This window comes from Cyanistes caeruleus, chromosome 5 (assembly GCF_971803275.1).
Source record: "Cyanistes caeruleus chromosome 5, bCyaCae1.hap1.1, whole genome shotgun sequence".
Lineage (NCBI taxonomy): Eukaryota > Metazoa > Chordata > Aves > Passeriformes > Paridae > Cyanistes > Cyanistes caeruleus.
The window spans coordinates 27,507,587-27,523,467 of record NC_141705.1 but is presented as its reverse complement, the minus strand read 5'-3'; the positions used below and the strand labels follow the sequence as shown (position 1 = coordinate 27,523,467).

The window sequence follows — 15,881 nt, the reverse complement described above, 5'->3', positions numbered from 1 at the left end:
CTCCCCTCGCAGAGCCGCCGGAGCCCGGCCCCGCCCGGCGGCTGCCCCGTACCTGCGGCGCACAGGTAGTAGCGCTGGGCGCCCGCGCCCTCCACCTCGATGAACTCGTGTAGCCTCTGCCGCCGGGGGCCGAACAGCCTCTTGGTCAGGTCCTCCTTCACCAGCGAGGACATGGCACCCGCGGAGCCGCTCAGCGCCGGGCAGCGGCCCCCCGCGCCCCGCAGCCGCCACGGGGCACCGCGGCGGGGGCCGCGCTCCGGCCGCGCACGGCCGCGGAGCGCGGGGCAGGCATGGCCGGCTCCGAGCCCGCTCCCTGCCGGACACTTCCCTCCGCCCCGGGCAGCCGCCGTTAAAACTTGGGCCGCCGGCGCCGGGAGAGGCCGGGCCGCGGATCTCCCCGCCCTCCGCGCGGCAGCGGCGCGCTCCCAGCGCCGGGCCCGGTACCGGCCGCGCGGCCAAGTCCCGGAGCTGCCTCGGGACCCCGCCCGAGCTGCCCCCGGCCGGAGGAGGGGACAACGAGCGGGGAAGGACCAAAGCAATCACACCAGAGGCGATTTACCAAAAAAAAGAGAGAGCTGTCAACGCTATTTTTTTTATCAGTAGATGAAAGGGCTGAAAATTTATAAAGGAATTAGCTAGCATTATGGCTGTCACCAGTGTTCCTCCAGTAATAGCTTTTTGGCTATTAATAGCGTTAAGGAGAAAATTACCTTATGCTATTCCTTATAAACAGAAAGTGAACTCACTTCCAGAAGAGTCGTCAGAGGGCAGGTGCAGCCTGGGCACCATCCCCAGAATGTTTGCACGTGTGAGAAGTCTTGCATATTAGACATACAAATTTGCAGAAATTTTGGTTGTTTCTGCCGTTCTGCAGGTGTGTGGGTGAAGTTGCTGGAGTTGGGTGCTCTTCTATTCCAGTATCCATGGCAGCCTGTGTTAGAGTTTTGCCCTTTGGACTAGTTTCTGGCTGCTTATAGAAGTTTGGCTATCCTCTTCTAGTTCTTATTTTCAACCTTAGTATATCTGAATACCTTACTGAGTTTTTCATTCTTGTGATCTCAATGGAACATAGAAAGAAATGTTATCTTGGAATGAAACTGAGTGCTAAAGTGAAGGCAAGATTTAGAATCTGTGAATTTTTTAAAAATTGGCAATATTAGGATAATTTAGTAACATAGGTCTACATGGTGCTTTCATGATGTGAAGCAAAATGGAATCAAGTAAAATGATGTAAAGTTTGAGAGAACCATCCTCTGCTATAGGTACTAAGCATATTGGGTTGACAAATGGGAAAGGGTTGAAAAAAATAGGTTTTGATTTATTATGCTTTCTTTTGGTCCTAAACTGTATTTGGAAACACTGTTGTGATTTTTAGATATATAGCTTAATTTCCATCTCTGATTTGGGAGAGTAAAGTTACTCTAAGCTGCAGTTTTATAAGTATGGGGCTTAGGGATAAATTTAATCTCGTAGCTCTAAATTCTTATTTTAGGAAAAGAGCAAGATGCGCACTTCCAGATCAAGACATCTGCATATCAGGAAAATGCCTTCTTATGGAGACTTTCCAGAGGATATCTGAGGCACAGGGATGCTGAGGTTTCTGCCCACAGTTTTGATGACTGGTCCATGCCTTGAATATGAGACTGCTGTACAAATTGGCTTGCACTTCACTGTCGCTCTCTGTCGGTCAGATGTTGGCAGAATTGTCAAGGCTGATACCCCAGGCTTCAGTTCATCACCACCAGTGTTAACAGTGCCATGGGTGGAGGTTTCAGTGCTCATGCTCAGTGCCAGACTCCTCATTAGGAAGTTAATTTTGGCTCTGCCAGTCTGTAGCTCATGTTGCATCTCAGATTCTTCAATATTTTTTTTCAGTTCTGAAGCAACAAAAGTACACACAAAAATACCTTCAGAAAAATACTTGTAGCTCGGGAATAATTTTCGATCAGATTTCCCCTTATTAAAGATTCGGCTGGTATCAGAGAAGCTACCTGGAGGGCAAGTGAGGTGTCACTGGCGTCTTGATGGAGCTAAGACAGAAGTGGTGCATAGATCTGATCTCTCTTGAATCAGATTTTCATTTTTTCACAATTTGATCATACTGTGAGTTTCCACAAGAATGTTTTGAATGATGTATTAATATTCTTCTGCAATATCCTTTATTGTATTCTCAAATGCTACATTAAACAACCCCTCTGAGTATATAGGTAGAAAGGTGCAATGATAGTTTTAATGGGTAATGTTTTCATAGGAAACACAACAATTTATAATTGACTATTGCTCTTGATTTTTTTGATTATTTATTCGCCCATCCTCTGTTACAACATAGCAGATTTCAGATCCACCTTAGCTGTGATAGTATAAGCCCAAATACTAAGGGTCTGAAAGGCAACATCTGAGCTATAACTCACACAGCCAGCAAGGATACACTGTGTGTGGACCAGGAACTACTTACCGGACACCCAACATCCCAGCCAGCCATCCCCACCTCAGATAATACCACCCCTGAATGAGGGTCTTATAGACATAAATCAGAACAAACTAAATTAATTGTTACAAGGACCACAAAGGAATTTACATCTACATTTAACTGGGATTTACACATAACTGCCAAATAAATGAATTACAGATGATTGTGAAAGCCACACAACCCCTAACCCAGGCTCACAGTGGTATACAAAGGAAGCAGTAGTCACTGGAGATGTGTCTTAGGCTCTTCTGCTAAATATTAATTATTTCTTTACCTTTTTCCCTCCCTATTTTTCCCTTGCAATTTTTTCCCATGTCCAAATACGGTTTTCTTTACTGTACCCAGGATATTAACTTTAACAGATGTAGTGGCAGATCCTAAAAGGATAACTCTCTTTAATCTTCATTGTTTCTCAATCACACTGTTTTGGTAAAAATCTATTCACCAGCTTTAGAAACAATATTTGTGATTGGTCCCTCTACTGCTTTGGATCTATGATTGGGCATTAGTATATGCATGCAGCGTGATTATTTGAGGCTTGACCCAAAATGCATTAAGTCAATAGCAAAATTTTCTTTGATTCTGGTGGGCTTCGGAGTAGTCATTACAGGCACAGTAGAATAGCTACCACGTTTAGGTGGGACTTGACCGTGATCTGCATGGAGAAGCCCTCCAAAAGATGTACATTTGATCTTTCTCTTCGTTCTTGGCACACCTTGCAAAGTAGCATTTGCTGGAAGCATCTTTCCCATTGTTCCTTGTTTGACAATGTCACAAAACAATGTGAAGGAAAATGCAACATGAAGAATAATTTCTCAGAGCTGCAAAGAATCCCTATAGACTGAAAAATATAATGTATCATAGGCTTTACTTTCCAATGGCTGTTGTTGCTCTTTGAGGTTTCAGCCAGGTACAGTTTTCTCTGTTAACAACTGGTTTATTTTACACTATTAAATATTCTTCATGGCTTTGAGTCTCCAGACTACTTTTTTAACATCACACATGAGATTTTAGAGTGTAAACTAGAAATTATGGATGACATTCTACAGTGACCTAGCTGTACACGGCAGTTTCAAAAGCTGACTTCAGAAAGCTAGTTCTGAATGATCATAATTTTTTCCCTGTGATTTACTAATGATTTTTTTTCAGGTCTCTTTCCCGACTGGCATTTATAGAGGATCTGGCTCCTAATTATGGCTAGTTATTCCCATGGTTTTGTAGCTATGCCAGTAAACTCAGACCTCTGTGCAGTGAAGCATAAACCTAGTGGTGTCGTCCTGAAAACTCTTTGAAGCAGCAGAGGTAGCAGAGTTTCATGCAGAAATGCTATTCAGTAAGCAACAGCTTGAGACACTCAGTTTTAAAATAGAATCATAGAAATACATTAAGTAGAAGACATCAGTTGGTTAAAATGTTCTTGCAGAGCTGCTTCTCTCCCAAATGTTTTGGGGAGCCCATTAAGAGTCTTGTACCAATGCCAGGATATTTGGGTGCTCAAACAGACAATGACTCAAGATTTCATCAGTTCTGGTAAAGAACATTAAACCCCAAATATGGCTGGTGTCTCTAACAGTATGATGTAATTACATGGTTTTAAAAAGCAGTACTGTACTCTTTTCTAGGAAGAAAGTAGGTGAAAGAGTTTATTCTTGATTTTATTTAACTGAAGCTCAAATTTCTCAGGTTTATATTGACTTTGTACTGGTTTATCATTTTCAAAATGTCATCATGATTGTCACTGGGATAAATGATCCCACACTATGCCAACATCCCATCCAAAATTTTCCTTTCAACAGAAAATAAACATGTCCTTCATAGCATAGTAACGAGATGCTGTTTTATGGATGGAGTCTGAAAGCATATTTTGAAACATAGCACAAAGGTACGAAGTATCCAACTCTTCTATGAAAAATTTACACATGTTGAATTTTACACACATATGAACTAAAAATTAGGGCTGTAAGTAAATTAATTTAAATAATAAGACCTTAATTTCCTGTTCAGCAGAGCACCTAATAATACTTTGATGAATTGCAGCCACATTTAATTAACAGCATGAAATCCTGGCATGATGGATTCAGCACTCTGTTAATCAAATATAACCCATTAAATATCATGCACTTTTCTTTGTGGAAGTAAAACCATAAAGATAAGAATAAATAAAATAAAAAAAAAAAAAAAGGAAAAAAAGTTAAATCCTATGAGTTTCTAGGTGTACAAATGGCCATTCATCTTCTGACAGCTGTAAGCTTTTGAAATTTTAGTTCAGGATTTTGACAGCTGTGGCATGTCAAAAATATATAAATAATATATATATATATTATATATATATTTATATATATATATATATATTCTTTATATATATATATAAAAATACAGAGGAGAACACACAGTAGAGAGTTACATTGATCAAGAAGTCAAGAAGTATCCTGATAATATATTAGAAGTAAATTAGGTTGTGATGCTAATCACAATGAACTTTTATGTTCTCATTTTCTTGTAAATTTTTTAATAAATGGATTCTTTCTTCCGGAGTTACCCAGAGAAACTTCAACAGATATTCTGTCAAAAGCCTCTTTATACTTTTTAATAATGATTTTCATCTCTACCTCTGTAGTTGCAAGTAATAAATTTCATTTGTCTTGGCGCAAGAACCATTCTCTTCCCTCATGAAAATTGAACATTATTATTAATGTAGATAGTCAATTACTTCAGATTAATGTGGATTTATATTTTAAATCAATACATCAACGTGATGCAAAGCACTCTTAAAACACTATAAGCTTCTGATGGATATCTAATCCATTTTTTAAAAATTCATAGAGTCGGGAATCTATACAACTGCGTAATTTGTGTGGATATTGTATTTAGGCCATGAGCGCATAGTTGACAGTTGTGTGGCTTAAAATTTGTTTTATTCTGTATAGATCTTTGTAAGTTCTTATCTGGTCAGTTACTCAAAAATGTTAACGTCAAATACATTAAGAGAAGAAATAAAATACAAAAATGTTGAGAGTAATTTTAATTTGTCGTGGAACAGTACTAATAAAAGAATGGTCTCCATCACATCTCCAAATGCTTTCAGAGGTCACTACTGTTGTCAAAGAGGTCAACTGGTCCATTATAAAATACAGAGTTCAATACAAGAATAATTAATGCAGGTGTAATGACATTAATGCAAATGTATGATCATTTGCAAATTGTGTAATCTGACTTTAAACAAGTTTCTAGCTTCCTCTTCCTAGAGTGTTTAAATTAAGATAAATGGCCATTCTGCCATTCTGTCCAGTTTAGTGGAGTCCTGCACATGGAAGAGACTACTTGAAGATGAAGCTGTTCACAGGACTAGTAGACCATTTACCTTTCTCATAGCAGGAGCAACGTGATTTAGCTCATTGATCTGGTCTGCTCCTAACCAGGGCCACAACTTCTCTAGTCTAATAAAGTCTAATTTCTTGCATACCAAACTTCAGCACTTAAAGATTTCTAACCCTCTGTTTGCTTTACACAGTGGATGTTCATGAAACTCTCGGAGTGCATAAACTGACGAAGATTTGATGCAGAGTATTTTAAAAACAGAGTAGGTGTCCAGGCCAAAATTCTGCTTTTTATGACTTGTGAACTCCTTAAAGTTTGGTGTAGAAAAGTTGGATTCATTATTTTATTTTTCTTGGTCTTCATTCAATTCTTATATTTCAATCCAGGACTGAAAACAAAAAACTAAAATTACATATTGCTGTAAGATCAATAAAATAAAACTACAAGGTGCTTCATGACTTTTTTTTTTTGTCTGAAATTTGAGTTAAAACTAGAGAATGTTGCATAATGATAAGATTCTTTCAATTGCAGTGTTTAGTGGATCCAAGCTAGAGACTGTTGATTTTGTTTTCATATTTTGGTAAATTTTTCCAATAGCCTGGAAAAGTAAAAGTACTGATAAAAAGTACTTTTACTGAGTAAAAGTATCAAATATATCTGCCCTCCCACCCCAATGACTCAAGCATATTGCAACAGGTTAATGAATTTTTATTATGTCTGCCAAACATAAAAACATTTCAGAATCAAGCCCTTTTACTTAACTAATGACATAATTATTCTGCAACAAATTAAACCTGTTTTCCAAAGAATTTCTGCCTATGGGTGATTGATTTTGTAGCAGAGTTCCATTATGGCTATGGAGGACCTACTCCCTGCTTGGACATCAGACAAAGCTGGTGAGGGCTGCTGTGAATACCTAACCACAGAAGAAGTTTTGGTCATAATCAATGTCTTTTGGACACCAGAGAGTCCACATTACCCCAGCATCAGTTTCTTCTGGAGTGAGTGCCTCGATAGAGCATGGACTCCTGCTGAAGCACTGGTCTGGGTGTGCTCTCTCTTGTGTGGCCTTTTGAATGTCTATCAATAGCATTAATCAAGAAGTGGGGAAATTGGGTGTGTGGCAATAATGATTGCACTGCATGTGCGCCTTTTGTGCAATTGCCTTTTGTAAAAAAGTTTTCTAGGCTGAAATGTTGCAGATGATTATGATGGTTTAAATTATAAATGTATATTTTAAATAATGTACACATAGCAACAAGTATGCCACTGCTTTTCTTAAAATGCACATTTTTTTCATTGCTTTGCTTTGTTCCTCTTTTCTCCAGGTGCTTACCCTTGAAGCAAATGAATAATCCCATTGGATTAACTGTTCTCATTTAAAACAAAGTACATACATAAATATGTTTTGAAGCATTTTCCTTTCATTCAAATAAGAACTCTTTGTACTGCTTTTCTTTTTACTACATTCACTGCCCAGGACTGCCCTGGGCAAAGTTCGGTTTAAGCTGTCTCATGTTGGAAGAGCTCTGTTACTCAAAACCAGTGATTATTTTACAGGTAACCTGGTTAACCTTGTTGTCTATTTATTCTCCACAGTAAGAGTAAACAAGAAGAGTAGCTCTGATACCAAGGAGAAAAAACAGTCATATTAAGCCAAAAGGGAGAGTTTTCTCTGCTTTTCAGTATCCTGCCTTGACTCTGGAGTACTGGTAAAGAAAGTGGAGTATCAGTTGGAGAAGCCAGGCTGCTCCCATGCAAGTGGTCTTTCCTAAAATCAGCTGGATCCTGGTAATCAATACCTTAGGGACATTCTAACTCTGAGATTGTGCTCAGTACATTATGTTTAGTAACCACCAGTAGACCTATCTTCTATGAAATTAGCTAACTTAATTTTTAAATAATTTATACTTTTCTCCTCCTTAACATCCCTTGGATATGAGTTCCATAATTCTGTTAATATGTTGGATAAAAAAAGTATTCCTTTTTTTTTTCTTTTTAAACCTGCTATCTGAAAGTATCTTTGGACATTTCCTCATGCTTGTGTTGTAAGAAGTGGAGGGTTGGTTACTTTCTGTTTTCAAGTGGTTTTTGATTTTGTAGCTTACACTATATCCTTGCCCTTAATTATTTCATTTGCAGACTGAAAGACTGTAACCTTTTTACAGTCTCTTTATGTCTCTGACCAGTCTTTCTACATTTGCCTCAAGCTTTTTCTTGTCCTGTTGTTGAAGGGTGCTTCTCAGCTGAATGTAGCAGCCCATCAAATATTTGTCACTCACTGTCAGCTCTAGATTTGGCCAACCTGGAAAAGGTTGTATTCTCAATCGTGTTACCTAATTATTTACTATTTACCTTTTTATTTACCTTTTTTCCCAGATGGCTTGTCTATATATTGGACAGTTAAAGTTCCAAAGGTCCCTGAAGGACCTGAAGTAAGGGTTTTTTTGTGAAAACTAACCATTTGTTTCTGCCTTTTGTTTCCTCTATTTTCATGGGTTCATGGGAGGAATTTCTTTTTTGTCCCATGCCAGCCTTACCTATGTCAGTCTCTTTATTTCTAGCTCTCTTCAGAGAAATGTCTTGCTCTGACATTACCCTGAAGCCTGTGTATTCTTCTTTAACTGGACAATATGACCACAGAATTGTCTGCTTTTTTTGACAGTTTAAAACATGTACAACCATGACTTATCCTCTGCAAAGCATATGGTTTCTTCTGTGATAAGTTGTTTCACAAGATACTTTTTATCCTGTGAAATAATATTGTTTCTTCACATTTTTGTCTTATGCAATGTCAGACACAAAATGTTGTCAAATGTTGTCTACTCAAGGAGATTTATTCCTCATTTTACCCATTCAGTCCCAAACTTTGCTGTAGTCTGCCCATCTGGTTGACCCTGCACATATATAAAGGCTCCTTCACTTACAGGAGATGTGGCCAGGTGTAGAGATCTGCCTGGACAGATCACAACAAATTATTTCTGCTTTTTCCTATATTCTTGAAGAAATAGTAAGAAAATAAATCACACCAGAAAGTTTAACATGCTTCAGACACAGACTCTGTAGTGGACAGAGCAGGTAAAAATTCAGTTACTGTATAAAAGCTGAAACTCAGAAGGTTGTAGATGTTGGTTGAGTTTTTATTTGTGTAGTAGAAAGCGTTCAATATTAAGCATCAATTATTCCACAACCTGTATATTATTGTATTTTGTAAAGAATTTGTTTTATAGATTAAGATGTATCTCAGGACTTTTTCTGAAGAATCCAAAATTTGTTTTTCAGATACTTCTCCATCAGTGCTGGAGGAACACTTATAATTAAAACATGTTAAGTGTCTGTGGGGAAAGTGGGATGCAACCCACATATTTGAAGGTTTACATACTCACCTCGTTTCAGAGCACAGGTTTTGAAAAGCTTAAGTATTTACCGAATAGTTGCTCCAAGCAAAGAAGCCAGCAAGACTGCAGGCAGGTAAGGAAAACAGATTTCTGCTGATAAATAATTAATCCAGTAATGCTGCAGCCCCATACAAATAACCATTGTATTTATGCAAATATAATTTAGAAAGAGAAAGAGCATTTGCTCAGAGTGTGCAACATTATTGACAGTTCTGATGTTTCAGACTATTTTACTTGGAGCTGTCATTCCTACCTTGAGTGAGAGCACTAATCTAGCTGATATCAGTTCCCCAGTCTTGAGGGAGCTGCACTTGGCAGCCTTTGCTGTGGTATGAAAGAAGAGCAGATGACAGTATTGAACACTGGCAGTGTGTATACTCTGGGGACACTTGGCCCTTCAGTATATATTATTACACATAAATTCTAGAGTACTAAAATATGGCAGTACTTTAAGAGAACTGTGGCTATTTCTCATATTGAAGCAGCAATTTGGTTTGAGTATTTGCTGTTATTTTACATTCTGCAGAGGGTAAAGAGAGAACAAGGGTGAAATGAGATAATTAAGGATGCATGAAAACAGTTCTTTGAACCAGGGCAATGAATATTCAAGATGGGAGATTTATTTCTGATTATGGGAGAGTTTTTTTAGACTTTCAAACAGTTCAAAGACACTCTCTATAGGTTTACAAAGTTTTTTTTCTCACAATTAAGCAGGACAAGAAAGACATAGAGGGACAAAATGTTTTTCTGCACTCCAAGGTTTAATACATTTATGTAAATAGAGTAATCCTCTTTTATTAAAATAAAGAGCAAAGAAATTTTGATTCCATTTTTTTAGTGGATGCAAAATAAACAGGCATTTTAGAGTTAATAGGTTTTTGTTTAGTTACATGAATAGGATAAGCCTTTTCTGCAAGCATGAGACTTGTTCCATAGCATTTGGCAAATATTGACAAATATTGCCACCTTTAAGAGGCTGCAGCATCAGATGCATCAGACCTATCATGAAGGTGACTGTTAAACTAAATATCACTAGTTATATTCTAATGCTCACAGTTCAAGCTAATCTCTTTTTTTGTCAGTTTACAGAATTTGCAGTATGATCAGTGTTCTGTTCTACCAAATATTTCTTAATATTTCTTAAGTTTCAAAGAGCCCTTTTTTAATAAAATATGGCACTTTTTTTATTATTATTATTACAAATAATTCCAGAGAAGAGCAGAACATTGTCATATTTATCTCATAAAACACACCTCCAAGCTATAATTTTTTGAAAGTTAAAGGGGAGGACATTGCACCACTCTCCAATCAAGCAGTATTTTCAAATAAAACCATATCCAAAGGCTGATCAAAAAATGTTAATTATACCTCAGGCTCTTGACCTTGCAATGTAAAATATTGACAAGTACCTTTCTGATATTTTGCAAATTAAGCCACAGCCCCATCAAACTGTGCCCAAAGTAGTTAAGAAATAAATGTCCACTGTAGAAAAATCAATGCTCTGCTGCATAGCAAAATCAGTGTGCCATATAGAATACTCTTTAAAATATTAAGGATGATTATTTAAATTTAAAATCCTACAAACCATTCAAGAGATTTCTTAGCTTCTTGAAATTTCAAAGTTCAGACTTTTGCCTCTGGAAGCTGAAGAGGGAGATTTTATGTATGTACTTTAAAATTTAAAAAAAAAAAATTAAAAAACTCTACAAGTTTACTTTTCAAAGGCAAAGAAGGTAGTGCTTTAACAATTACTTTCTGTCCTTTTTATTAATAACTGAATAATATTGATAGCGTCAAAATAGTGAAATCTGCACTTTTGCACACATGAATGTGTATTGATGAGTGGTATCTGATAATTTTGGTGTGCACAGCTTCATTTATATTGATGAATGGGAAAACTCATTGTTTTATAGGTGGCATTGCAGCCCTAGGACAGAAATATTTGTTCTACATCTACAGAAAGAACATCTGTACAGGAAGAAATGGCAAGCTGGGGAAAACTATGTCCTACAATTTAATATAGCAGTCATTTTAGATATAAGGCTGAAGATTTATTTTTCTTTTTAAGATTACAAATAACCAAAAGTTTTTGTTGCCTACTCCAGGATCCTTTTTTGTCTTTCTAATCTATTTACCAAAGGCATTTTTAAGTGTCTTAGTTGTTATTCAAATTATGAGTCCCTGAGGTCAGAATTCTCTCTAAGTAGTTTTCTAATGCTATTTACCCAGCATATTCCCGTTCTAATGAAAGCAGTAGGTTTTATATCAAGACATGGCAAGTACTGGAGTTAATTGATTATGTTCTCTGCAGGAAACTTTGAAGTAAGAAACCTGATTTATCTCCATTGAGAATGGAGAAATGGGGAAACTTACTGACCCTCTTAGAACACTGCAGTGTATCTGTAGGATACTTTGTGGTCTTCAGTGATAGGCCAGAAGTGCTTTTGGTTGTTGGTGTGTTTAATGATATACACAGGAAAGCAAGGAGACACTTCACAGAGTTATTTAATGGAATCAAATAATGGTTCTAGATGGGTATAAAAGGTTAAGTGTTTTTAATCAGACTCTTTTGTCAATGCTAAGCAAATAAAATTCAATATTTAATATTCTCAGAGATAAGTCAGGCTTTGAAAAATGCTCAAACTACTCTACAATAATGTAACTCAATTTGAGAATGTCAATGGCAACATTGTTTGTTGTAGGTTTTAGCAAAGTGCATTGGTTCATGATTTTCATGGTTTTGTGGATTTTTAAAGAAAATAATTTAACCAAGATATCGAAAACTAGTTTCTTGTTCTTCAAAAAACTGAAAGTAGTACATGATTTATAATAACCGCTAGTGCTACAGAATATGCTGTTAAAGAAATCATATTGTTCTGTATATAAATACTGTAGAGAGTAATAGGGAAGGAATCATAGAATATCCTGAGTTGGAAGGGACCCATCAGGACCATCGAGTCCAGCTCCTGGCAGTGCACAGGACACCCCAGGAGTCACACCCTGTGCCTGAGAGCATTGTCCAAACACTTCTTGAGCTCTGTAAGGCTTGGTGATATGAACACATCCCTAGGGAGTCTGGAGACTAAGCTGCATCCAGGAATTGGAAGAACTTGAGGAAAACCCAGAAGAGATCAGTGGAGCCCTTGAGGCACAGAAAAAGCTAAATATATTTTCCCTTCCCTCTTCTGTTTTGTTTTTTTTTTAACCAAAAATATGTTAATTTTAATTTTGGAGAGTAACATACTTACTAAACCAGATGAAAGTTTTTTGGTATATTGCTCTATGATTCAAAGTTTTTGGTTTAATTTTAGATTTGAAAGTGCTGTTTGAGACGGAGGTGCTCAAAGGAGCAGAGGGTGAGATTCATCCCGTTTCACCATGAGATAGGAATGAGTGTGGGAGACCATCCTGTGTCCTGAGACAAAAAGATTATACTTTTAATAATTCACTCCCTTAGCATTAACTGTTTCCAAGACAGATAACTTTTCTGGTTCTGTGAGCTGAATGCCAAAATCTTTGTGTACTGGAAGAAGTATCTCATACACCTCAGAAAACTGGGTAATAAAGGAGAAGCTAATCCAGAAGCTACTTTCACAGCTTTCCTTTGCAGGTGAAATAGGTCTAGTCTCAGTTACTGCACCACAGTCAAGACTGAAAATGCCTAGTGGCTCATCTTCTCCTCCAGGCAACCTCAGTCTTTTGCCAGTCTTGTAATACTGTAACTTCCAGAGGGAAGCTGCTTTGGTTGCTTCGAAAGGCTCACGATAGCTCAAAAGGCAGGTGTTGACCCACACAGTAGTGTAAATTACTTTCCACAAAGGACAAACTAGATCTGTATGCATGGAAGACAGGTATAATGTCTGCAGATCTCTGCTGTTCACTTGATATACCCAGGGGCGTATAAAACCCACCTCTTCCATCTGCTGCCACCCAGCCACTAGAAGGCATCTGTGCTTTGAGTCATCCATACAGGGAAAGTGACAATCTTCCAGAAATGCTAAACCCTCTCACTTCTTTGTCTTTATGATGAGAGATACATTTTAAAAGCTCAAGTGGCCTTGAGAAAAATGTAACTTTTTATAATAACCTTTTTGTTGCATTTACAAGTATTTAATATATTCATAGCTTAAGAATGGCAGTCTAGCCATTTTAAAGAAATGTTTCTTCTGTTTTCTTTGCTCCTTATGAATCTCAATATGTATATTTTGAGGGGGTAATACCCTCTAAAGCAGAGAAAATGTCCTCCACTCACGTGGTAGATGTCCATCTACATCTTTATGCATTATTAATGTCGTACAGTCAGCAAGGGCTTGTGGTTCTTTGTTTTATAGGGAAAGAGATTGAAGTTTAAACTCTTTAAGAATTTGTCTACTTAAGGTGAACTAGGTAATGGAATATAGAAAAAGAGTTTAAAAGCTTGCTCAGCTCTTGGGATTTGTAGGTACAGTATGGAGGTTTTCACCTCTTGCATGAATAAACTGACGTAGAAGAAATTTTAAGCATGGAGAAACTTCTTCAGCACTTTAGCAATGGCAATTACAGTCAGCAGATACATTGAAGAGGTCTCAAAGCAGCAGCATCTGCTGTAAACTTCCCCTTTTGTAATATTGCTACATCGTGGTCAGCACTGTCCAATAACAGCTGATGCAAATTGCAAAGGTTCTGTCATATACAGGCAAAGACCAAATTTGGTTTCTTTTGTAGTAATTCTCCATGAAGCACATCAAGATTGTTATCACAGAATCACAGTATGGTTAAGGAAGGGGGGCACCTCTACAGGTCACCTTGTCCAACCCCCTGCTCAGTCGCAGCCACCAAGAGCCAGCTACCCAGGCCATGGCCGGACAGCTTCTGACAACTGCGGAGATGGAAACTCCACTACACCTTTGGGCAACCCATTCCAGTGCTTGTTACCCTCACCCTCATCAAAAAAGTGTTTTCTGATGTTCAGAGGGGTAGTCCTGCATTTCAGGCTGTGCCCACTGCCTCTGGGCACCCCTGAAAGGGGCCTGGTTCTGTCCTCTTTGCAGCCTCCTTTCAGACATCTATGCATGTTGAGCTTTCTCTTCATGAGCTAAATAGTCCTTTTCTAATAGAAGAAATGCTCCAGTCTCTTAATCATCTTCATGACCCTTCATTGGACTCTCTCCAGTATGTTCATATCTGTTTTGTCCTGAGCACCCCAGTGCTGGACACAGTACACAGGCAGCCTCCCCAGCGCTCAGCAGAGCGGGAGGAATTACCTGCCTTGATCTGCAGGCAATGCTTTCTCTAGCACAGCCAGACACCACTTTTACCTTCTCTGCAGCAAGGACGCATTGCTGGCTCATTTTCTACCATAAACCCTGCAGGAACATCCTTTCCACCATTGTGGTATTCAAATCCTGAGGTCATTCCTGGAGGTTACTGGTGCCTGGAACACACAGGAAAGAGGAATACCGAGGGTCCACAAAACTATCATCAGAGATTAAGAAAATCAAATTGTTGAGGAGAAAATTTGCTTCACCTTCTTATTGTTTGTCCTCCACAGACTAAATAAAACTGTCAGAGTGTGTAGAAGCTTTCTGTGAAGGCTAGGGCAATGAAATTGACACGTCATACCTATAAGGATCAAAACAAAATGTAGAGCAAGAAGATTTGCATTAGTACTCAACAACTCTTTATAAAGACAGTAGAGCATAGGAACTTGATTGTAGAAAGGTTTTTAGAACCACTTTAATTGGATATTTCATAACAGATAAAACAAACAGGATGGGGCAGCTAATTTGTTCTTGGAGTTGTGATACTGACCACATTATGATAATGTGATAATGTGATAATTTTCTGGCCTCTGGGCCAAAACCCAGAAATCTTTCATAATTCTAGGTACCAAAGTCCTGGTCCCTAAATCCTGACAGACCCACCCACTCTCAAAGGCAGCCCTTTTACTCCTGGACAAAGCAGCCACTAAGAGCTCAGGAGAGTCAATTAAAGCGATTTCATACCACATACAAAATGTGTTTGAAGTCAAAATAGGATATATCTTAATCCATTTTCAGCTCTGAATGTTCTTTAAAGAAATTATGTGCCCAGTATAGGCTTTTGCCTATAGTTAGTCATGTGAAGGTCAGACAGTGTCTGTTTTAATGTTAAATGCCAATCCTCTAATTTTACTTGGCTTATGATTGTTATTGCTTTAAAACAAATAAGATATGCAGAATAATTAGATTTAATAATCAATTGGTTACTTCAGCAAATGTTCTAACAGTTTATTATTCAGTTGTGTTGATTTCTGATGTGAATTCTTCAGGAATTCAATGACAAAAATTCAGATGTCTTATGAGATCCAGTAAAGCAAAACTATCATGGTGAGTTAAAGTGTAATTCTGTTTTACAAAAGTATTACAAGCACTGAATTTGCAACTCTCATATTTTTATTCTCATCTGTAAAGACATTTCTGGCCCCATCCAAATCCCTTTGGAATTTTGGATTCTTTGTAGATTACCTTTTTGAGAAAGAATGATGGGTAGCTTGCAACTTCTGGATATTTGGCAGCAGAGACAGAAACAGAAAGGTTCAAACTCTCTTTGTTTGAAACATCTGGCTCTTCTTTCATCTGGAAAATGCTACTGACTCCTCTTGCCCTGAAAAGGAAAATTCAAGTGCAGAAAGAAATGTGAATCTCTGAATTTAGAAACTTCAGCCAAGCCCCAAC

The 15,881-nt window shown here is 38.0% G+C and overlaps 1 protein-coding gene and 1 long non-coding RNA gene across 2 annotated transcripts in view; one reads left to right on the top strand and one right to left on the bottom strand.

Moving 5' to 3' along the window:
* EXOC1L (exocyst complex component 1 like) overlaps positions 1 to 324 on the bottom strand; it is a 7,306-nt gene extending 6,982 nt beyond the window's left edge. The window contains exon 1 of the mRNA XM_086890098.1: positions 53 to 324. Coding sequence (XP_086746224.1) covers positions 53 to 173 — 121 coding nt within the window. The 5' untranslated portion in view covers positions 174 to 324. The remainder of the gene's footprint in view (positions 1 to 52) is intronic.
* LOC147652999 (uncharacterized) overlaps positions 1 to 15,881 on the top strand; it is a 26,192-nt gene extending 10,311 nt beyond the window's left edge. The window contains exons 2-4 of the long non-coding RNA XR_015287086.1: positions 7,388 to 7,579; positions 9,071 to 9,259; positions 11,100 to 15,881. This is a non-coding gene — a long non-coding RNA (uncharacterized LOC147652999). The remainder of the gene's footprint in view (positions 1 to 7,387; positions 7,580 to 9,070; positions 9,260 to 11,099) is intronic.